This window comes from Mya arenaria, chromosome 4 (assembly GCF_026914265.1).
Source record: "Mya arenaria isolate MELC-2E11 chromosome 4, ASM2691426v1".
Classification (NCBI taxonomy): Eukaryota; Metazoa; Mollusca; class Bivalvia; order Myida; family Myidae; genus Mya; species Mya arenaria.
Window position 1 is genome coordinate 1,434,133 of NC_069125.1, and position 24,515 is coordinate 1,458,647.

The 24,515-nt window shown below is 34.6% G+C and overlaps 3 protein-coding genes and 1 long non-coding RNA gene across 4 annotated transcripts; 2 read left to right on the forward strand and 2 right to left on the reverse strand.

Annotated features, from left to right (window-relative positions):
* The first annotated feature begins 393 nt into the window (after positions 1 to 393).
* On the forward strand, positions 394 to 3,343 carry LOC128232439 (uncharacterized). Its single transcript, XM_052945984.1, has 2 exons — positions 394 to 869; positions 1,332 to 3,343. The coding sequence occupies exons 1-2, from the start codon at positions 549 to 551 to the stop codon at positions 2,907 to 2,909; spliced, it is 1,899 nt and encodes a 632-aa protein (XP_052801944.1). The 5' UTR covers positions 394 to 548; the 3' UTR covers positions 2,910 to 3,343.
* Positions 3,344 to 4,008: 665 nt separating this feature from the next.
* Positions 4,009 to 6,026, reverse strand: LOC128232816 (uncharacterized). The gene is made up of 2 exons (XM_052946563.1): positions 5,987 to 6,026; positions 4,009 to 5,246 (listed from the first exon to the last, which is right to left on the reverse strand). The coding sequence occupies exons 1-2, from the start codon at positions 6,024 to 6,026 to the stop codon at positions 4,009 to 4,011; spliced, it is 1,278 nt and encodes a 425-aa protein (XP_052802523.1).
* Positions 6,027 to 9,578: 3,552 nt separating this feature from the next.
* LOC128229641 (nuclear speckle splicing regulatory protein 1-like) lies at positions 9,579 to 22,069 on the reverse strand. Its single transcript, XM_052941411.1, has 8 exons — positions 22,046 to 22,069; positions 20,739 to 20,832; positions 20,408 to 20,482; positions 19,351 to 19,479; positions 18,374 to 18,581; positions 17,026 to 17,113; positions 15,754 to 15,831; positions 9,579 to 12,170 (listed from the first exon to the last, which is right to left on the reverse strand). The coding sequence occupies exons 1-8, from the start codon at positions 22,063 to 22,065 to the stop codon at positions 11,306 to 11,308; spliced, it is 1,557 nt and encodes a 518-aa protein (XP_052797371.1). The 5' UTR covers positions 22,066 to 22,069; the 3' UTR covers positions 9,579 to 11,305.
* A 40-nt stretch (positions 22,070 to 22,109) lies between these two features.
* On the forward strand, positions 22,110 to 23,676 carry LOC128232778 (uncharacterized). Its single transcript, XR_008260571.1, has 2 exons — positions 22,110 to 22,194; positions 22,929 to 23,676. It is a non-coding gene; the product is annotated as an uncharacterized LOC128232778 (long non-coding RNA).
* Positions 23,677 to 24,515: the final 839 nt, after the last annotated feature.

Below are 24,515 nucleotides of genomic sequence, written 5' to 3' on the forward strand. Positions count from 1 at the left end.
AGTAGATGTTTCTGCCAAATGCATTATATATCCTTGACCTCAAGGTCAGGTCGGGGCAACGCAGAAATGCCTTTTTACATAGACCATGGGGCCGTATTCAATATGTATCTTAGATTGGTTTCATCTTTAGATTGGTCGTTTTGTTCTTAGATTGGTCCTCAATTCTACCAGATTCTAAGATTTGGACTTAGTAAGTTCAAGAATCTGAGATTTCAACTAAGATCGTTTGAAGAAGTTAAGGAAGTGTTTACCTTCCTTAAATATTTCATAACATAATAAGATCACGGTATTTTACGGGGATTTTGGTCGAATTTTAAAAAAAGTCTGCTCCTGTCGCTCGCAGTAAGTACCTTTTTTCTTTTTTATGGTTTTCTGTAGCCTACTGTACAATAGAGGAATTGCACGAGCGGTAACAATTTACCATAACACCGGTTGATCCGCCATCTTGGAGGCTCTCGCGTAATTTCAACTTTCTTCAGCAATTTATCGCACGATTTTCTTCAAATATATCGGTAAATCAATACAGATGCAGATTTTATTGACACAACATGTCTAAGAAACTTTCATTTGCTACGGAGTATAAAGATAGCCTGGATAGTGTTGCCAAAAAGCGCTACGAGCAGAAGATAACCATAGTGGGTGGGGTAGACCCTTACGCAACTGATTTGGTTTGGTCAAAAGATGTGGCGTGCCTACCCTCAGTTACGCATATAGACATCGTTCACTATTTACTCTTTACCCCTAGTCCATACACGAAAGAAGATTTGAAAGCTTGGAAATCACTTGATGCTGTAAACCAACTCTGCAGTGGATGGGTGCAAGAGAGATCAAGTTACAAGACAAACAACCATGTCATAGTCACTGCAAAGGTATATAACTCAGCATTAACTATAATAATGTCTGTAAAACAGTGTAAAATTTTGAATAAATTGTTTTATTTCACTCACATTTTTATGTGTAATAATAGGTAAGTTGGCAATGTAGTAAACTAGGGGTCCAGGAAACAGTGCACCCGACATGGGATGCAAACCCATGACCCACGGTATTACCAATGTGTTACAACATTGATCTGTCTACCCACTGAGCTTGCGGGCCGCCTGTCTTGAGTCAGTATCGATAGTCACTACACTCCTACCAGCTTTATTTCTCGGTAGGATCATATTCTCACCCAGCCGCCTCTGACTGCTATAACCAGTAAAATTAGAGAAGAGAGTTTATCTCATGTGGGCTCGAACCCATGATCCCCGGTATAACCTGTTCCTTGCTCTACCGAGCTAGCTGGGCACCTGTCATTACTTATTAATATAATATTATCATGGATTTCTTTTCAGGTATTACATTCACAACGACTTAGAGAGAAGCCACTTAGACCCTGGGTCATAGTGAAACCAGATGGTGTTGTGGAGGGGGCCCACTGTAATTGTATGGCTGGTCTTGGAGAAGCATGCACCCACATAGCAGCTCTTCTGTTTTCAATATCTGCAGCTGTGCAAATAAGAGATTCGCAAACGTGTACCCAGTCCGCAGCATATTGGAAGATTATACCAGCATCAGTGAAGACCATAAGGTATAAAACTGTAAGCAACATAAACTTTACCTCAGCAAAAACTGCCAAAAAACATTTTGATGATAATTTGCAGTGCATGAATAATGGAGAAATCCAAGTTACAAACACCCCTTCAGTAAGAAAAGTTAAAACACCTAGAGCATCAGAGGCAGATTTCATGTCATTCTGTCAAAAACTGTCAGTGTTAAAATCTAAACCAGCCGTACTATCAGTCATAGAGCCGTATGCTGCAGATTATGTTCCAACCTGTGAGAAACGAGACTTTCCTTTAATACTTAGTGAACTGAAAGATCCGGATATGATTGGTGAGCCATTGTGCACAGTACAATCTAAATGTAAAAACATAAGGGTTTCATGCAGCAAAGAACAATCCGAAAATGTTGAGGTTGAAACTCGGCTGCAGTCAAAATCAAAGCTATGGAACCAGTTCCGAGCTGGTAGAATCACAGCATCAAACATGCGAAGTGTGGTTTTTACAGACCCTGACAAGCCATCGAAATCTCTTGTAAAGAAAATATGCTATCCAGAGACCCAGTGTTTCCAGACTGAAGCCATGAAGTGGGGAACAGTGAATGAAAGAGTGGCTCTAAAGCAGTTTGTGGAGTATACCAGCCCAAAGCATGAAAACCTGCTAGTGAGAGAAAGTGGATTTATTATTTCAGAAGATCTACCCTGCATTGGTGCTTCACCTGATGGTATAACTGCCTGTGACTGTTGTGGCAATGCATGTATTGAAATTAAATGCCCCTTTAATGCTAGAAATGATAAAATTGATGAGAACACATGTGATTTCTTAGTTTTAAAAAATGATCAACTCCATTTAAGTGAAAATCACAAGTACTATTACCAGATACAAACTCAATTAGGTGTATGTAAACAGGAAATGTGCTTCTTTGTTGTTTGGACATTATGTGATTTATTTATTGAAGAAGTGAAATTCAATCCAATTGTTTGGGAAGACATATGCAGCAAGTCAAAAGGTTTCTTTGAGTGTGCGGTTTTGCCAGAATTAGTTGGTAAAGTATTCACAAGCTTGCCAGTGCCAGCCAAACAGCCGGTATTGAATACTACTGATAATGTCAAGCAACCGGTATTAAAAGCAATAGAAAATGTTCAGTGTTCTGATACCCAAATGAAACCTGTCTTACTATCAGACTCCGAGGAAAGATATTGTTATTGCGACCAGGTTGAATCTGGTAAAATGATAGCATGTGACAATAACGATTGTTCAATTGTTTGGTTCCACTTTACTTGTCTTAAGTTGGAAAATTCCCCAAGAGGAAAGTGGTACTGCCCAGACTGTAGAAAGTTACCTGCATTCAAAAGACTCAGAAAGAAATGAATTGTTGTCTGATTTTTAACCCTGTACTGATTATGGACCCATGGATAGTGTGTGATGTATAGGGCTTGTTGGAAAAATATTGATATATATTAAATGTGTGTATCTGAAATAATTACGCACAACATAATTATTTCACATCATGTACTTATGTTCATATCATTTATATATCTGACTGTAAACATGTTTGTTGCTGTGGAGTAAAGAGCTAGATATAATTTTGAAAGGTTATCAATAATATATTCAACATAATACTCAGGACTGTTTTATTGTGTTGTACATTATGTTCATGTGTAATGACTTATTTGCTGAATGCTGTTGTAACTATGTTTGGTGTTCATTTTCAATGTTATATTTATTGCTATCAATCTATAAGTGAATTAATCAATTATACCAAGCTGGATATATGTTTTAGATGCAATATTAATGGTTCATAAATTATTCACTGCAATAAATAGTATCAAAAAACTCTGTTTGTCTTGGTGGTACATATACATTAACTACCCAGGTCATTATTAAAAATTTTAAGTTTGATATTATTGTAATTATTCCAAAAATGAAAATTAATTAATTTAATGAATTGATTCTTATGTTCAGTTATCTTAACCAAATGTATTGAACAAAATCATTAGTCATGCTGAATGTTTTCCCTTGTTTTTGGTGTTTGTATATTATATAGCGAACAACTATTTTAATAATGACCTAGGTAGATTGTGTACAGATACTGGCTACATAAAACTGATTGCAATCAAACAGGAAATAAGAATAATTACTAGAATAAATTATAATTTTATTTCATCAGTTTGTAATAGTACAACATAAACATGTGACACAAGTTATAAAATTGACAACTGAAATGTCATCACTAAGACATGTAATGTAGCAGACATTAGGGACAAAAAGAAAATTCCTGGATGTGCTTAATTGTCGTCAACACACATTTAAAACCCACTATAACCCTCTACTCAATAGAGAACTCATCCATTTACATACAATACACTGATTATGAAAGTCATAGAGTATATTAGGCATTTGTTCCGTAGCATAGAATTAAACCACGACTCCATACATGCATTATCATTTTACTTTCATCCTTCAGATCTTAATCTACAGCTACAATGGAGTCATTAAAATTAATCAGGGCACAGCATATCAATGCTATTTTGTCTATAGTTGACACATCATTTTCATCCTTTTGCATCAGAAAACGAATAGGAATGACACCATTCAAAAATGTGTACTTCTGGCGAACAAGTCCGATCACTCTTTCAACATGGATTCTGACATTTGCTAGTTTGCGTGTTGTTTCAATATCAGCAGCTGAAAGTTGATTTTGGCCTCGAGTGAACGCTGGAATATGAACATGACCGGCATGAGACCCTACACTTGCACCTATATCAAACCCACGGTCAGCTAACACTAAATCTCCTGGCATGATCTTGAAAAGAAATCCACAGTTTTCAGTCAAATGTTTATCACTGGTGCGACCACCCCAAGCTTTAGAAACAAAACAGACAGTGCCCTGAGGAGTTATACCAATTAAAAATTTTACAGTGTGGTGATGCTTATATGAAGACCATGTCTCGGCCCTGGCCTCTAAGCGGGAAGGTCGCTCGATGAAAACCTCGAAACAATCAATTATGACTGCACATTTTCTGCCAAAATGTTTCCTGAATTGCATCGGCATTGTCTTCTCAAGTGTTTCCCGGGCTGGCCAGTATATGGATGGATGCAGTCGTTCATACATAGCATCTATTGTGCTAGAGAAAAGTCTTGACACAGTCGATGGTGACACTTGGAATAAATACGCTATGAACATAGATGAAAGATTCAATCTCAATCTCATGAGTGTCATAATGAAAATTTCAAACTTTGAAAGTGACTCGCTGCATGGTAAAAAGTTAGCAAGATACTCAAATACTACCATCAACACAGCATATGTGTTTATACCAGTCAGTTGTTTCACTTTATCATCATCCTCCACAAAGAATTCTTCGTTGAACAGCACTGTTTGTTGCTTTTTAATGCTTTCAAGTTCAGAACGAAGACTATTTATTTCACATTCCATCCCATTGATAAAACTAAATGTAATGTCTGTCTGCACACCTGTACTCACAAACTTGCTGTTGACATTCACATCATCGAAGTCTTCTATCACACTGTCAATTTCATCTCCACGTATCTCTTCTGAATACAACCTGCGCTGGGTCCGATTCTTGATTCTGTTATAGCGGCTTACACTTGGAGTTTCTTCAGGTACTGCGAGGATCTGTGCTCCACGAAGACCTATGCTTGGTGCCCAGTCGGGATTTAGTCTGTCATGCAGATCTGCTTTCTTGCCTGAAATTTTTCAATATACCATGTGAGTTTCATGTTGTACAGACCGTTATAACTTGACAATAATTATGAAATAATGGGGTGGCATATTTTGGTAGCTTGAAACACTCTGGACTACTAATCCTGGGGTGCATGGTTTGAAACCTGCCTGGGGCACTGGGGTTAGGGTTATGGTACTTTTCGACTAGCGATGAATTGGTTCGACACACAATATGCTCGGATGTATCGGCAATAGAGACCACTCATGTTAAAGAAGGAATGGGTCTATTGGAAAGATCTGGGGTATCGCACCCAGACTCCTTGTATCACACATCTGTCTCTCCCTTGTGTATACCTCTCAGGCCATTTGCAATAATCCTTTAGGGAACAATGCTTATTACCTGCCAATAATACTTAAAGAGGGTACAACAGTACACGTCATGGAAATTTATAATATAAAAAATTCAGCTTATATATATATACTGCATGTACATTTGCAACTCATTACTGAAGTTCATCAAGCTACCTCAAGCACAGTAGTAAGTGTCATACAGTCAAGTCATTATAATGTTAAATATAATGTAGCAGCTTTTCTATTTCATCACATACCGCTTATGAAGTGAGTTGAACATATTCTAACATTGGTCAAATTTTTCGTGCTGAAGTCTTGGTTAATTCTTGCTAGCCATTCTCTTCTTCGGTCTGCAGTAAGTTTTTCCCATTCAGCGCCTTGATTTGTAATTACTGCAGGTAATCTATAATACTGCAGGTCTTTTTCACGATCTTTTCTGTGATTACAGCCATAAATCGAACATTTAAGTACCATTTTTATTGACTAACGATTTGTTTACATCGATCAGCTGTTCGGATGTGTTAATCACCGGATATTCCGTACTGCGCATGGGCCTCCAAGATGGCCGCCGGCAAAATGATTACGTAACATGAAATTCGTCTATAGGGAGTGGGAATGGAAATGTGAAGGTCGAACAAATATCTCACCTAAAAAACACATGCAAGAGTTGTAAAAACGTGGATTTATTACAGTATCACTCGTCTGATTTGTCATTCTTTGGTGTTAATTGATTCGCTACCAACAGCAAAAATAATGCATATTACATTAGCGAACGCCTTAACTACATCATATAATTTCGCGATATTCCGGAAATGTTTCATTTCAACCGTTTCACATTTCTTCAATGGGTATTTTTTATGTCATGTCGAAAACCATTTTTTTATGTGGCATTTGATGATTAATAACATGAAAGATATTCGTTTACCACCTTAGACACATGTTCATAAACAATTATGTCAATTTATTTGTTTGACTGTGTTATGTTCAAATGTCAACTGTCAGTGATACAATAGTTAAAGCAGTCAGACATGGTTAGAATTCGAAAGGAGAATGTTACCTCGAACTAAAATCATAAAATGCCAAAAAAATCAGTACCTGGATGTAATAGAGATTGGATTCCAATTTGAAGGGGGTGAATTAAAGAGGGTTTTGTTTTGTGTTGTTTATATCACAATCCAATTCTTGTCATATGTTACCCCCTTCAATATCTTCTGGTTCTCCAAAGGTTAATCTCAGAACAGAAAGAAACAATGTTGAAAATATTACTGAAATAAAGTCAACTGTAAGTAATGATAGTGAAAATATCAATGATTGGATTCATAAGAATACATCTCTTATAAATTAAAAGGAAACCATTCATGTGAACTGAGATAGCATATATATTTACTATAAAAAAATAGAATCATAATTCCATGAATTGTCATGTTGCCCCATCAAATTTCATATAAGCTTAGTAAACAAATCTTTAAAATTGTGTAAAGAAAAGATTTCTACGGTAAGCTCATGAATGTTAATACTTCTCGTAAAAATGTGCAGCTGCAGCCAGGTAATATGAGTACTTCTTTACTAAAAAGCTACATGTAAGTTTAATGCAAACTATCGGCCAAAATTGATAAATTTTCAAAGTATTTGTCATGATGTTATTTTTTAATTTAAATTATGATTAAATAACATGTCAGGCTATTATTTCAGATCATGGATCGTGCCCCGAATCTTGATACTCTACTGGAAATGGATATTATAAACTTAACTATTTGTATGTAATTTTAATAAAATTTGGCATCAGCACTCAATGTGCATATTGATCTTTATTGTTCTTTTTTTAATTGCTTTGCTAAAATAGCCACTTCTAATTCTAATTTTCTTTTTTGCAGCTGCCTGATTGCTTTACACTCCTGACAGCAACATCGATTGCATGATGTAGAGGTTGTGAACACTTTGGAAGTCGTGCTAGCTTCAGGTCTTGACAGATGAAACGTGGCAGGAACCTCATCTGCCTCCAACACTGGCTGATATGTCCTGGAATTACAAACTCTAATTCTAAAATGTGCTATCATATTTTTGCAAATCTTGTAAAAAAAGTCACTATGCTGACTTGTTTAGAATGTGAGAGTCATTTTTAAATATTTTTCCCAACTTGATCATACCCGAGAATGTCTGTGATATATTTTGGAATTGAACCTGGTACCAAATTGGGACTTTCCAAACTTTGGGAAAAATACTAAGTTATGTTTGAATGGAAAGTATAATATAAAATAGACCTATTTCTACCTTTTTATGCATTTAATCTAAAATGGCTACCAGGTAGTCTTATCAAGATGTTGTTATCTTTTTTAAGCAATTCATTGCTGTATTCACTGAAAATCTTAATAATTATTTTGGAAAATATAATTTCATGGGGATTTTTTGGCAAGAGGAAACATCTCTTAAAGCAGTAAATTGCACCAAAAAGTCAATGAATGTGTGCTATGTTTTATTTAAGTCCTTAGATATTTACATGTACATGTCGGTATACATCTGAAATCATTTCTGTGTTCATGTTATTTTATATCAATGTGCATTGTAGTGTTATCTCACCCTGTTATATATAAATGTCTTAGTGATATGAATGTCATAGTGTTATCAATGTCTTTGTGATATGTTTGTCTTAGTGATATGATTGTCTGAGTGATGTAAGTCATATAATTGTCTTAGTGATCTGATATAATTGTCTTAGTGATAAAAATGTGGTAGTGATATGGATGTGTTAGTGATGTGAAACTGTCAGTGATATGAATGTCTTATTCATATAAATGTCTTAGTGATATGATTGTCTCAGTAATGTGAATGTGTAAGTTAATGGCAATGTTTGAATATTTTAATGTTTAAAATGTATTGGTTACATTCAGATGTTATTGTTAAAAGATATGGATATGTTAGTAATAGCTAAGAATACTTTTTATAACAAAGATGACATCAACAGCTTGACGAAAATGTTATACAACAAGTGACTGTGAGGGAAACTTACGTGTAATCATTTACAAACTGATATACAGGCTGTGAATTGAGACCAACATCTGATCTGCTTTGGCTGAAAAATAAAGATTGAAATAATTATTGTTTATTTGAGAAAATTCACACATCAACTCATTTCTGTGCATATTTGGTTGACGGAATAATGAAAAGAGGTTGTAACAAGCCTTATGATTGATTGTAAAGGGACTGTACACCAGATTGGCACCAAAAAAAGTTTTTTTTTCTGTAACAAATCTCAGGACAATTATTTCATAAAATGTTTAATTGCAGTCCAGTGTTATATCCACTGTGCTACGAAGGCTTACCCTAAACGGTTGGAATATTTAAGCTATATACCTAAGTTGGTAATATCACGTGATAACATCGACAAGCCAATCACGCATAAGGAATGAATTATACTAGGTAGACATACCTAGTAATCTTTTTTAATGGAAAAATTGAAAAAACTGCGAAAAAATAAATAAATTGTAAACCATGTGGTACTTCAGTTAGTAAGTTTTAATGCATTGTACACATCGATACTAAGTTTATGCCAGTTTTCGACAATTTTCTTCTCTTTTTTTTCGCTATTTCATCATACAGAGTACAGCCCCTTTAAATTGGTGGGTGGGATGGATCACGTGCGTGCGAAAGCTTGGGTTAACGAATGAAGATAGGAAGTAAAAGGTGATTTGTGTTGAGTGTTTTATCTTATACGTCAATTTACATATGAATGATCACAATTGCGAGTTATGACATATAGTGGTATAATAGTAACCTTAAATCGAGTAAGAGTAAGTTGAATACTACAAGATAATTTGGCGAAGAGCGTATGTGTACATGTAGGAAAATAATTATAAGCAGGATATATTTCATCATAAGCGCAACACCTTAATATGATGTGGTTATGTTATAAGAGTGTTTGAATAAAAAAGTACAAATCATTATACCGAATGACTGGATAAACAGTATACCATTGGTGATATAAAATGAGAATATATTTATATATATATATAATATTTGCTCTGCACATTGTCTTAAAGCGGTTCAAGAGACGTGGAGTGAACACGAAATATAGTCATATCTTAGTCAAATGAACTTTGAGCTCTAAGCGAGACCTTTCTTTGACCCGAGCTGATTGTAACATGCGCTATTTACATCGTCTCAGTATGGTCAACAGTTGTTGCGAGTTATTTCAAAACCTTTCAAGCGCTTCAAGAGATATGGAGCTACACGAAATAAAGTCATAATTTAGTCATATGACCTTTTAGTTTAAGTGAGACTTTGACCTTGAACAGTGCTGATTGTAGCATAGGCTCTTTAAATTGTCTCAGTATGATGAACAGTTGTGGCAAGAGAGATATGGAGCGGACACCATTTGTGACGGACGGACGGACGGACGAACAACTGGGGCAAAAACAATATGTCTCCCCATTTATGGGGGACACATAATTTTATTTAAAACAGAGACCCGAATAAATCGGAAAAATCAAATCAAGATAGATTTTCATGTGATTTGTATAACTTTTGCTTTCAGCCCAATCATAGTTTCCTATGTGAAGTAAGGTTGGGTTCATCTCATTTCATCATTTGAATGAACAACTATTTGTATCACCTTATTAAACCTTGGTTATACAGTAAATGTAGCAAATGGGTAAAAAACACAAATAATATTTCTACGAAAGTAATATTAATGTCACAGTTTATTAAGCACTGTCTATTTTCTACATCTCAAATTCAACATTATCAATGCCCGAAAAATAAAATCATTTCTGTTTAAATAAGTTTGCATGACAAAAAACGCTTTTGTAAGCAAAAACAAGACTTTAAATCAAATTTCACATAACATATAACACAAAACCAGGATCTCTGATTAAGATTATAAGTATCTTTCATGACCGCTCGTGTAGGACTGATATTCCAAGAACACCCTATGGTGATGGTTGGGATGCACCTATCCCACACAGCGGCCATGGTAAATGCTTTTTCTCCCATCCATGTAAACAAAATATATTAAATATGAATTTTAATTTATTTAAAACATACGGGTACTATTTGCATCATTTCCCGTAGACCAGATGAGGATTTCCAGCAAGGCCAGATATTTGGATCTATTTATCTGGGGTGGGAGAAATAGACACCTTTGAGGTCACTCAATACGGAATTTACAAAAGCTTCGAAAATCAATAAAAACGAGCATTGGCGATTTTTTATCGATTTTAGTAAACAACATTAATTACTTTCCACGATAGTACTTTTTATCTAAATTAATTTATTGATACTAATTTGTTGATTTATTTATTTTTTGTTAGAAAATTCAGCAGATCAACAGTGTATCCATCAAGTTCAGGTTCTGAACAATCTGCCTATTCATTTTATATCATTTTTAGGCCTATAATAAAGGGAAATATTGTTTGTTTCAGTGTACAATCGTTAAATATTTCACCTTGTGAACACCAAAAGTGTTAGTTGATATTTCAAGATTGACATAACTCGGTGAAATATATTATGATCTTACACTGAAACATTTTAACAATAACCCTCTATATGACATCAAATCAACAGTTATTACACTAAAAATTGAAAATAACTCAACACCTTCCTCAATTGCATTTAAACGATTAAAACATTTTTAACTTGAAACATGAGTATGACAGATCAGTTGGACACATTTCAGAAAATGTCCAATAAACACATAATGATGGCGACGTCATTTATAATACAGATCTAAAGTGTATTAATTATCTGTAGTAATCATGGGGCCAGCCCCTTCCCTAGCCAATTTCCTGTTCAGATATCTGGTTCTGGCTGCCTTGATCTCATCATCTGTAGTTTTTCGTGCCCACTTCGATTTCTTCATATCTTGATTTTCTTTTTCACTCGAGTCACGTTTGTTATCGATCTTACTGTCCGGTTTTCTAGGTTTCTCAGTGTGAGGTTTATTTCCTGAATTACTTTTCATGGGAGATGATCCGGAAACGATATCTTTATTCTTTTTCTTATCTTTTCCTTTACCATTGTGTCTATCTCTAGACCTTGACCTTTCAACTCTATTGTGCTGTCGATCTTTGGACCTTGACCTTCCTTTTCTATCTGACCTTGACCTTTCTTTCCTCTTTGCAGAATCCTTATCTTGTGACCTTGACCTTCGTCTGTCTCTATCCATTAACCTTAAGTCTGACTCCCTGTCCCTGATAGGTCTCCTATTCCTGGACCTACTCCTTGATGACCTTGACCTTTGTCGCCTTGGAGATCGTGACCTTGGTCTCTTAGGAGATCGTGATCTTTGTTGTCTTTTAGGAGATCGTGACCTTTGCCTTTTAGGTGATCGTGACCTTTGTCTCCTAGGAGATCGTGATCTTTGTCTCCTTGGTGATTTTGATCTCCTTTTAGGTGACCTTGAGCGTGGTCTCTTAGAGTTCTTTTTTCTAGTGTCTGTGTCACTCTCACTACTACTTTCTCGCTGTCTGTATTTTCTTGTGGATTTAGTGGAGGATTTGAATGTGAGAATGTCCTTAGTGGATGGGGGTTGTGGCTTTGACCTTGATGAAGGCTCCGAATCACTATCAGAGCCACTTTCTGAAGATGAGGCTTGCTTTTTTCTGCAATGAGAAATAGTCATATTTTGATTACAATTAAATAAGAACTTAATTACATTGACTATTGAACAGTTTGGGGCACTTCTATCTTAACCCAGGATGATTACTTGAACCATATTAAGTAGAAATGGGTCTTAGAGTACTTTAATGAGTTGTCAGTTTTGGCATCAAATAAAAACTATTTTGCACAAGAGAAAAAGGTCAACTACCTTAAAACAATCAATGACCATAAAACAACATTACACTCAGGCCACTTCACTTGGCAACGACATTCTATTTACTAATTATAAGAAACTATAACTATCTCATTAAAACCAGATCCCCAATACACGCTTCATGAGGTTACGCACTGAACGTAATGAAATGAAGACAAGTGAATGTCACGATTTGGTTTTAATGAGATTGAAACTATGACATCATATTTCTTGCTTACACCATATTTATGAGAGAACCAGTTCTGCTTGTCCCTATTTATTTATTAATGCATATAATAGGCCTATTGTTCAGAACGTCGCTAAAGTTAACAACGCTGTTAATGTCATTGTTTAAAAAGTGAAATATTTTATGGTATGCTTATATATTTATTTGCATTAAATATGAACAACGTAAACAGTTTTCTCATATCTTGTTGAAAATAACTGCAGATCACAGGGGTATCCATTTAACTTCGAGAGCCATCAAGATTTTAAAGTTAACAACAATGACGTTAAGAACGCTATATTTACACCTCAACTTCCATTCCCTAAATAAACTGCCTTTCCGCAATTGCGTTTATCAATCGATGAATGCAACATCTTCGGATATGTTCGGATCGCAATTCGTCGCATAACAATATACATGAAAGTCTTTGATCCTGTTAATGTTTGTATTGTGTCAGCAGGTGCCGTTAAATATAAATAAACATTTTAGAAAGTGTTGAATCATGATATGTTAAATGTTTCGTTGCCATAAGTGTTTCAATTTTACGTTTAAAAGTGATTTTAAGCGGTTGATCTTTTCCCGCGTTATCGTGACATCATTTGATAAAACGTTTCCGGTAACAGTCGGGTCGTTCTATTTACAGAATGGGTGAAAAAGGATTACTGAAAGATTTTCTTAAGTGAAATAAAGTATTTTTTAACAATTCTTCAATGAAATAATGCACTATTGGTGTAAATATAAGTAATGAATTGCGGGATTGATTTCATTATCGGGGATATGAACGCAATTTGCCTGGTCAAAGTATGCATGGAGTCCTTCGGACTCCACACACTTTGACCAGCCCAATTGCGTTCATACCCCGATAATGACATCAATCCCACAATTCATTCCTTATATCCCTTGACCTATAAAATATCTAGAATGTTTTCTGGGGACACTCTTATCAACCATCATATCGAAATACAACTCAATATCATTAAAAAATAACAAATTTAATAATTAAATAAATATCATTTCGAAATGCCAATTAGTTATAATATTTATTTTGAAACTAAATGATTGACTTTTCACATTTATTTAGACACAGCTAGTTACAATTTGATTTCAAGTCTTGAAGTGTTTTTCTCACTTTTAGGATGTGGCCCGGGATGTTATGATTGAAAAAAATGAGACATTTTCACTAAAATTAGGAATTCCAATTTTGCCTAGAAAAAAACAAAAAAGCTTTTAAAGTATAGACATTATAAATAAATCAGCTTTTAAAGTATAGACATTATAAATAAATCAGCTTTAAAGTATAGACATCATAAATAAATCAGCTTTAAAGTATAGACATTATAAATAAATCAGCTTTAAAGTATAGACATTATAAATAAATCAGCTTTAAAGTATATACAGAAAAGATAAATAAACAAAGTGTTTCATAATACAATAACGATATGGCGGTACATGTTATTTATTTGAAAATATAAAAAGTAATTTCAAAACAAAACAAAATTCAAACTCGTTAAAAAAATATAATTTTGGATAAGAAATGTAGCCGAAATATGGCCCCAAATTGGTCAGAAAAAACAACTGTTTTGAAATAAACGCAGTCTTTAACTAAAATTTTAAACCAAAATTTTGCTGTATGCTCCTTAATATGATGGCCCCTTAATTAGGTAAATAAACAGGTCTATCTTCAGCATGTCCCTTAATTAGGCAAATAAGCAGGTCTATCTTCAGTATGTCCCTTAATTAGGTAAATAAGCAGGTCTATCTTCAGCATGTCCCTTAATTAGGTAAATAAGCAAGTCTATTTCAGCATGTCTTTCTTATCATAGAGTAAATGCAAGAAAGTACCAGGTAAATAAGCAGGTCTATATCAGCATGTCTTTCTTATCATAGAGTAAATGCAAGAAAGTACCAGGTAAATAAGCAGGTCTGTTTCAGCATGTCTTTCTTATCATAGAGTAAATGCAAGAAAGTACCAGGTAAATAAGCAGACCTATTTTCAGCATGTCTTTCTTATCATAGAGTAAATGCAAGAAAGTACCAGGTAAATAAGCAGGCCTATTTTCAGCATGTCTTTCTTATCATAGAGTAAATGCAAGAAAGTACCAGGTAAATAAGCAGGTATATTTTCAACATGTCTTTCTTATCATAGAGTAAATGCAAGAAAGTACCAGGTAAATAAGCAGGCCTATTTCAGCATGTCTTTCTTATCATAGAGTAAATGCAAGAAAGTACCAGGTAAATAAGCAGGCCTATTTTCAGCATGTCTTTCTTATCATAGAGTTAATGTAAGAAAGTACCAGGTAAATAAGCAGGCCTATTTTCAGCATGTCTTTCTTATCATAGAGTAAATGTAAGAAAGTACCAGGTAAATAAGCAGGCCTATTTTCAGCATGTCTTTCTTATCATAGAGTAAATGTAAGAAAGTACCAGGTAAATAAGCAGGCCTATTTTCAGCATGTCTTTCTTATCATAGAGTAAATGTAAGAAAGTACCAGGTAAATAAGCAGGCCTATTTTCAACATGTCTTTCTTATCATAGAGTAAATGTAAGAAAGTACCAGGTAAATAAGCAGGCCTATTTTCAGCATGTCTTTCTTATCATAGAGTAAATGTAAGAAAGTACCAGGTAAATAAGCAGGCCTATTTTCAACATGTCTTTCTTATCATAGAGTAAATGTAAGAAAGTACCAGGTAAATAAGCAGGCCTATTTTCAGCATGTCTTTCTTATCATAGAGTAAATGCAAGAAAGTACCAGGTAAATAAGCAGGCCTATTTTCAACATGTCTTTCTTATCATAGAGTAAATGTAAGAAAGTACCAGGTAAATAAGCAGGCCTATTTTCAACATGTCTTTCTTATCATAGAGTAAATGTAAGAAAGTACCAGGTAAATAAGCAGGCCTATTTTCAACATGTCTTTCTTATCATAGAGTAAATGCAAGAAAGTACCAGGTAAATAAGCAGGCCTATTTTCAACATGTCATTCTTATCATAGAGTAAATGCATAAAAGTACCAATCTTTACACAATCAGTCACTTGGTACTCTAAGCCATGAACCCAACATTGGAGCAAACACAGCTCCTTAGTCAATTTAGACTTGCACAATATAGTTTGTAATATGTTGCACTTAACCAGGAATACTAACTAGCATAAACAAAACTACAGCCATACCTGACAGTTGTAGATGGCTTCGGGCTGTCTGAATCAGAGTCTGATGATTCTGGCTCCTTTTTAACTTTAACTTCCTCTCTGAAAAAATGAAATACACTAAACATATACATGCATGTTCAGAAAAAAATATTATCAATGTATTTAAGGGTCAATTTATCTGAAAAAAATGTTCTTAGTTCCTGGTGTTGCAAAAAGTATCAACTCCTGTTACATTTATATAATCCCTATAAACCAGTTACAGCAGACATTGATTATTTAATCATAAAAGATGTCGCAATCATGAAATAATTTCATTATATATCTTAACTAAATGAATCTCAATGTTAATTGTGCACACTTATAAGCTTCGTTTTTTGTATCACGTGCTATAATTAATCCCATTAGCATTTATGATATAAAAAATATCACATTCGTGGTCACTCAACATAAAATGACACGCCTTAAATAAATTCATCATTGACTAAAAGGCTCTTTAAAAAGTACTGAAGATTTATCAATTAAAGGGGTACAATATGTTTTACACTTGATAGATGCACAAAAGAAACATTTCAATGCATTATCATGTTCGAGTTTAATGACATAACAAAAAAAACATATATGATTTGTTTACACATAAAAACTATAAAAGTGTCCATAGGACACAGATGCAGTAGGAAACGAAAATCAAGGTGCACAACCTTATCATACCATTAACATTCCCCAATGGTTTCATGAATCTAGGTAATATAGTTTTAGAGCTTTTAGCGACAAAAGTCCAGAAAAGCATATTTTTGCTAATTCAAGGGCCTTAATTCTTGTTTTACTAGGTGCAGCCGGAAACAATACACCAGTTGCACAACTTCATCACCCAATTAACATTCCCCTATGGTTTCATGACTCATAACGTAATACAGTTTTAGAGTTTTGAGCGACACAAATTTGCATAATAATTACGGAATCACAGACAGAACCACGGATGCAGGGATGGACGAGGGCAAATCTATATGCACCCCATCATTGTTGGAGCATAAAAGATTTGCCTTTATAACTGGATTTTCAATTAATATCTATGTGGCCACAGTTAAAAAAGTGCCAACACAGTGCTAATATATTTTTTTTCTGTACACAAATCATATGCTTTTTTGTTTTGATCATTAAAATCAATCGAGTTAAAGATAAAAATGCATTTAAATTAATACCAGGGTATTGTTATTTTACATCCATTAATTGTAAACCTTTATTGTGCCCCATCGAGGCTTAATACAGGAAAATCTGCTTGACAAATGGCCTTACTCTTTCTTGATTGGCTCATTCGTGGTCTCGTCCAGAATATATCTGTAGAAGCCAGACAGATCCTGCTGCTTGGTTACATCTCGTAAGGCTGGAGAATGGAACATTAAAATCATATAAGATTGCAATATCTTGCAAATGCAATTAATGAAATTGTTATAATAGAATTATGAATTGCCAGGGAAAGCCAAAAGGTTATATCTACTTCCTAATTTAATGTCATTTTGAACCTTATCAATGTAATCCTTAAGCATGGCTACCATACATTTTGTATGGAACTATACAAGTCTTTTCACAATTATGTCCCTTTTTCTATTGAATTTTAACGAAAATATATCATTTGTCTTCTCAATGTACATTCAGTTGGTTGACGTTCAAAAGCTCCACCTATTGGAGAAGTTTCGATAATAAGATGATACACGACCTAATTATCGGATAAGGAGATTACCGATTATAAATGGCTAATTGCGATGTTTTGACTGCTGGAACAGTGCCCAAATACTTGCTGACTGACAGATTTACAATATGCTAAAAATTGTCAGCGAAGTCAATGTTGCTTTGATATTACAAATGGACAAGGTCTGGGAATTTTAGGCGACCACTTCGTCCAAGTCGCCCCCTTGCAAGAGCTCTGTCAAAGACTAATAGTTAACGTTATACAGTAACATGATGATAAATGCAATCATACTCAACAGCAGGATTGGTTTATGAAATGCGGACAGCAGAATGTGTTAAAATTTGCACCTAGCTACATGAAAACCCCATACTATTGAGAGGTTAATTATTGTATGGTAAGTCAGTGTACCCAATTGAAATATAGAGTACTAAGAGGAAGAGCAGAATCCTGGAGAAGTCATGGTATAAGTATTTTGTTGAAATTCCACTAAATCTAATGTCTATGAAATTTTTCTTCAACATCCCTCCCATCATAAACAATAGCGCCAACTGTCACAAAAATATGCCCGTCCTATTTTTAGGACGCCATGTTTTGGGATAGCTGGTTGTAAGTCAGCTAAATTTCGAAAACTGACACTGTAAATACTCTTTTTGTCAATTCAAGGGTCATAACTTTTGATGAATGAGGGGACAGTTATAGAGTCTGACTGAGATATTCTGAATATAACATAACATAAACATTCTGACCAAATTTGGTGATGATTGGACAAGGGCTTCTAAAGTTATTAATCAGATAAGACTGATTTTATGTAATTTCTCTTAAGAGAGATAACTCTTTCATGACTCAAGCACAATGGCTGTCCACGATATTATGCCCATACACATTCTGACCAAATTTGGTGATCATTGGACAAAGTTATTCATCGGACAAGACCAATCTGATTTATAAGCATACCTTCTAGCTCAGCCTCTCTCTTCTCACGCTCCTCTTCCTCTTGTCTTTCCTCCATCTTTTTCTTGTACGTGGACGTTACAAACACCTCCTTGTCGGCATACTCATCCCCCTCTGCCTCCCGTTCCTTCTGGATCTTTCTCTCTGCACGACGTTCATCCTCCATCTTTCTTTTCTCACTTGCCTTCAGCAATTGCTCAATGTAACGGGGCTGTTGAGAAAAATGTTAAAATTTAATGTTGCAGGCATAGGGAGAAAAATTGGAAATGAGTACCTGCCCAAAATATTTGTATGTTTTATGGCTTCAGTAGCTAACAGTAAAGAACATACATAGACACTCAAATTCATGCATATAACCTTCAATATTTATGATTTATGTGATTAAGATGTGGCAAGAGGATCTGACCATATGATGTCGGTCATTGGAAAGAGTCATATGTAATAATATGTAACTTAAGCTTACTACAGGTATTAAAGAAAATCAAATAATTAGACTTTGGACGTAAAACTTAAATACTCAGAACTGTAGCACAGTCTGAGCCAATAAATATATATTAAAATCATTTAACTGTAGAACTGTCTGAGTCAAGAATGCGAAATCATAAAACTGAGGCACAGGCTGGGTCAAGAAATGTGAAATCATAAAACTAGGGCACAGACTGGATCAAGAAATGTGAATTAATAAAACTGTGGCACAGTCTCAGTCAAGAAATGTGAAACCATAAAACTGTGGCTCAGTCTCAGTCAAGAAATGTGAAATCATAAAACTATGGCAGTCTCAGTCAAGAAATGTGAAATTAGAAAATTGTGGCACAGACTATTTCAAGAAATGTGAAATCATAAAACTATGGCAAAGTCTCAGTCAAGAAATGTGAAATTACAAAATTGTGGCACAGACTATTTCAAGAAATGTGAAATCATTAACATGTGGCACAGTCTGAGGTAATTTATATGAAAAAGATCTATAACACATTTATTACCTTGTTATCACCGATTTTCTTTGATTGTCGTTTTTTCTCCTCCTTCTTGCTGACCATCTCATCGTAGACATTATCGTATTCAAACACACTCGGGTCCTCAGCCAAGGCCTTGTCAATGTTTAACTGAGTCTGAAATAGTTTTAAATTCAGTAATTGATTATTGATAATGTGACTGCACTGCATTGTGAAATTTGTGTAAAAATTGACGTAGAAAACATATTCATGTATGTTTCAAAAACATTCAACTATGTTTACTGACACCATGTGTCATAGAAATTTTAATTCAACGTTAAAGTCAATTTGACAAAATTGACTGTTTTTACCTGCTTCTGATGTAACAAAAGCTCCCGTTTAAACAGATTTTTTATACATTCTCCAAATATGACATATAACGGGCAAATTTAACAACGAGACAACTTCAGTTCAATTAAAATTAGAGTCTAGGGGGTCAATTCAAGTAGTTTGGTTTACAGGGATGACTTGTACCATAGGATTGCACTGCTTTAAATCCTTCACAAGTAAAAATTGATCCTAAGATTCTTCAAGGCACTAGATACAATGGCAAGGAAAAAAGAAAACTGTCAAAAATTTAAATAAAATTTATTTGTTGTGTACAACACATTGAATCTTACTTACTGATGTATTCCATCGGTTACAACACATGTATTTTTTGCAGATTTTTGCGAATTTTTCCAATTCAAAATTTACTGGGTATGTCTACCATGTAAATACCATGTTAATTTAAAAATGGTGTCAGTATATGTATCTGTACTAATCATGTGACTTTCACAAGCTGCATATACACATACTTGGAAACATATACACTATTATTTTTAAACAGGGAAACTCAGCATGGATAGCAACAAAAAAATCTTTTAATCATGTAAATTGATGTATTATCAGCCTCAGAGAAATTCATAATGACAATTCTATGCTTGTTCTAAGGAAATACTGCATTTTATGATTATGGAACCATCTGGTGTCTAGTCCCTTTGAAACAGCCCACAGGTAAACCTTTCTCAAGGACAGCTTTATATCAAGTGGTATCAATAATTACCTGTTTCTTGATCACTTTACAACTGTTAGAGGTGACTCCATACTTTGATGTTATTCCTTTCTGGGTATCTGCCTCCTGAATAGGACGTACATGTAATATTTGTATCATTCTTTACCTACTAGCAGATTTTAATCTATACCAACAATGAACATGTCACTTTTACTATTTAAGAAGAACTCGTTTTCGCCTGAATAGAAACATGTATATTTGTATAATTCTTTACTTACAAGCAATTTTAATCTATAACTACAATGAACATGTCACTTTTACTATTTTAGCAGAACTCATTTTCGCTGACAATGTCACAAATGTTTTCATCTTTTTATCTTACATTTCTGTTGTCGTCATCGTCATCATCCCCAAACACATTGGCCACAACAGGTTTGTCAGAGTTTTTTACTGTTCTAGGAACAAACAATCCATACCTGTGAAAGTTAAATTGAAATCATCATTATACCCCGAAATAAAACAAGTTCAGCACGAGTGATCATCGAATATGACATACCCCGAAATAAAACAAGTTCAGCACGAGTGATCATCGAAATTGAGAGCATTCTTGACCAAGTCTGAGAACTATATGTTTATATATCATAAACAAGCCCAAATATATAAAAGTACTGTACTTACCAATTATCAATAGTACAATTGGTTTTTGACAATACCTGAATTGTTGTTTCATTCTTGTACAATAACTCTTAATCCTTAACTATGCTTAAGTTATGTGTATGTTTGAAGTTATTTAGTGTTGTTGTTGCTTTCGGCCAATAATGTTAGCTAAAACAACTGAAAACCTCCGAATGTATAAATAACCTCAAAGGTAAAATTGGCAGAAATAAATTCAACTAGAGGCAAGAAGAAAAACAACTAGCAGGTTAAATCGATGATCATTTATGATCAAATACAATTGATACAATTGATTGTTGCTGATTTCAGGCCCAACTAGTCAATTTTTTATCAAAATCAATCATCGGAGCATCACCAGCCAACACTCATAAAATTTCGGGCTCAACTCAATAACTATCAAAGCCAGAACTATGGAACTACTACATACACAATTAAGACTCTTGGATGATCAATCTCAAATTCTTACATTAGTGCTTGGCATCATTGAGCCCTTTTGTATAAAATTCAAAACTTGTGCAAATGTGAAAAGCAGTCACAGCATGTTCCGTCAGAATTTTTGCATTTCTAGTACTGATTATGTGTTAGGGTATATAAAATATGATTATGATTTAGGCCCCAAATCGCTAACCTATCTTCAAACCGCTGTGAGTTGGACAAATGAATCCATTAAAGATAAATTTAATTTTAATCTTAATATGTACATACTGAATGCAGTCCCGGAAAAATAATTTAAATACTTTCTCAATGCATTATCGTCAATGTGTACATTCTCCCACCCAAAGCCCAACAGCTATCATTCAGACGTCATTCAGATATCTATAAAATTAGTGGTATGTCGCCTAAAATCAATAATCGTTCACAAACGTAGAATAGAAGTAATATACTAAAATTAAAAAAAGAGGTTGGCAATACATCTTTATGAACTATTTAAGGATTAATATTCTCTTTCACAACTGCATTATATATTGCTTGTTTTCTGGGAAAATAACACAAATATAACGTAAACATCATTACTTCTTGTCGGGCGCAGCCATCTTGGAAAACTACACCGTATTGTTAACTGCCTATACCGCATAGTATAAACGAAGTGCGGCCACGCCCCCTTCGCATTGCAATGGCATTGGCAGACGGATGGACATCGTCTCTTTCAAAGCAAAACCTTGGTAAGTACAAATGATTAAAACATAATTTAAATGTGTATATGATGTTTGTAAAACGCCTGTATTACGCCTAAGGTTTATCATTTAAGATTAAGATGTTAGACTGCTTTACTGAATGCGACAAATTAAGCGGTCACTGGCGATGTACATGTATATGTCAACATATATTTGAAATTGGTTCTAATGGATGCCGCTCTTAACATAAAATATAATGCGTGATCTGAGACCATAGCTACACGTCCGTCCAGCTGATACCCTCTACGCTGTACATAACCCGCGTTAGCTTTGTTTAAATGAATACCATTGGCGAATCCAGGGTTTAGCATTAGAGTGGGCATTGCTTAGGGGCGTTATCATTTGACCTGCACCCTTCTCTCAAAACCGAAACTTATGTGGTGTAAAGTGTTTGCAGGAGGTTGGGGGAGTATACTCCCCCAATAAAAAAATGCAGCTATGAATGAATTGAAATAAATTCCCATCGTTTTACCCGATGGCCCACGGCTTAACTTAATGCAAGCGCTCACATGGGCTATAGCACAGACCCGATGGACCTGTACATTTTTGGCATAGTATAACAGTATTCATGAGTCTTCAGGTTTCCCTTTTGGATTATAAATTGCACTGGTTCAAAATGAACTTCGTACAGATTAGCATCTGATTTCATATCTCGTGCATATATTAGCTGCAGCTTGTGCCAATAACTTCACACACACTCAACTATTCTATTTTATTTACAGGTTTGACAATCGGTATTTCCTGCCTTTTGTTCGTCATCTATGTGGCGCTGGCTGTGATCGTTTACCGACCAAGACGTGTGCCAACGGACGGCCGCCAGTCTCAGATTACGTAACGCGCACGTCATATACGTAACGCTTGTGGTGATCGTATGCCGGAAACGACTTGTACCCAGGGACGACCGCCAGTCTCAGATTACATGGACATTTTATATAAAAATAACTCTATATGAAATGCTGATAATTCGAATGCTTGCTACCATCTTTATGATGATGAAATTGGGCTTTAATTACTCATAGACATGTGTTACTCATAACATATATTACTGTGTTGTTGTTGTTGTTGTTATTTTGGCATAAACTGCAACGAGCTTTAAATATTTTCTTCTTAAACATGTGATACTAATTAACTAAGTCAGTTTTATTTATTTTCTCCCTTTTTCGTCGAAACGTGAAAAATGTTGAAAACAATGTTTATTATGAAGGATCCGAGTTTAATTTGAAAGAAAGGTGCAAAAACACGGGGTTTCTACCTTATGAGACGATAGTAGATCACAGTATATGATTTAGACCTCACCCATCATAAGATATATTTGCGTTTTAAGCTATAAAATACACGGTTAAAATCATGTTATCAGTAATTGATAATTTCCATTAATGCATTATTTAGTAAGTAGTTAAATCACTTAAAATTTATATTTGTTATACTTGTGTATGTATCTGTTGTGATTAAAATTGTCACTTTAAAAGTGCTCAGCTTTATAATTATAATTCTCGTCAGCATTTATCGTCTCTTTTCAAATATCATCAATATAGTGTTGTTGTTGTTGTATTCAAAATTTCCAATTTTATAAAAAAAAAAATATTTTGATTTGATTCAACCTTTTCTATTCGGAAAAATTGATGTATTTAAAAAAAAACTTTATGTCATTCAGTTGTTTTTTACTGCTTATATTTTAAAAGTGCTTTAAAATAACAATTTAGTCAAAATGACGCATTTTTCAAAATCAGAAAGGACCCGGCCCATTTCCAAATTGTTGAAATACCACCGTAATGCTTCATAAAAGCCGAATGTCTTCGGAGTCGGTCAACACAGATATATCGAAACCAAACTGACTCATACCATTGTGACAATGTACAATTTATTTAAACAAGGTAAACTCATAAAATACAACTTTATAATGTCATTCATGAACTTTTGGCTTGCGTACACAGTCAATAACACGGGCACACATGCGTTTTAGTCTTATTCCGAGTGTCTTCATGGTCCTGTTCGCAGCCCGTTCTCTTGGGGCCTTGTTAGATGAGTTGGCGGCTACGACTGTAGCTGGATTCTGTTGTCTGATGGCTGAAATAAGGATCACAAATAAAAGTTAAATCGTGTGTTTTTTCTCTACATCATCAGCTTTCAAAGCAGAAAGTCAATTTATTCACACATTTTATATGAGTCGCATCTGCTTCATATCTTTGAGCTTAGTTCAACATAACTTTTTGTCTTGATTTCATAGAACAAATCCCTTACATTTGGTATGCAAGCAAAATTCTGTAAATAAATGGGAAAAATACGATTTCTTTCGGAATTTATGTATT

Bases quoted from the DNA above. Each gene is read 5' to 3' on its own strand.
- LOC128232439 (XM_052945984.1), top strand. From the start codon at position 549: ATGTCTAAGAAACTTTCATTTGCTACGGAGTATAAAGATAGCCTGGAT. The intron at 870-1,331 runs GTATATAACTCA...ATTTCTTTTCAG, and splicing joins ATGTCATAGTCACTGCAAAG to GTATTACATTCACAACGACT.
- LOC128232816 (XM_052946563.1), bottom strand. From the start codon at position 6,026: ATGGCTGTAATCACAGAAAAGATCGTGAAAAAGACCTGCA. The intron at 5,247-5,986 runs GTATTATAGATT...GAAAAATTTCAG, and splicing joins GATCGTGAAAAAGACCTGCA to GCAAGAAAGCAGATCTGCAT.
- LOC128229641 (XM_052941411.1), bottom strand. From the start codon at position 22,065: ATGGCTGCGCCCGACAAGAA. The intron at 18,582-19,350 runs GTAATAAATGTG...TTTTCTCAACAG, and splicing joins AGAAAATCGGTGATAACAAG to CCCCGTTACATTGAGCAATT. The intron at 12,171-15,753 runs GTATGGCTGTAG...TTCTCATTGCAG, and splicing joins AAGCCATCTACAACTGTCAG to AAAAAAGCAAGCCTCATCTT.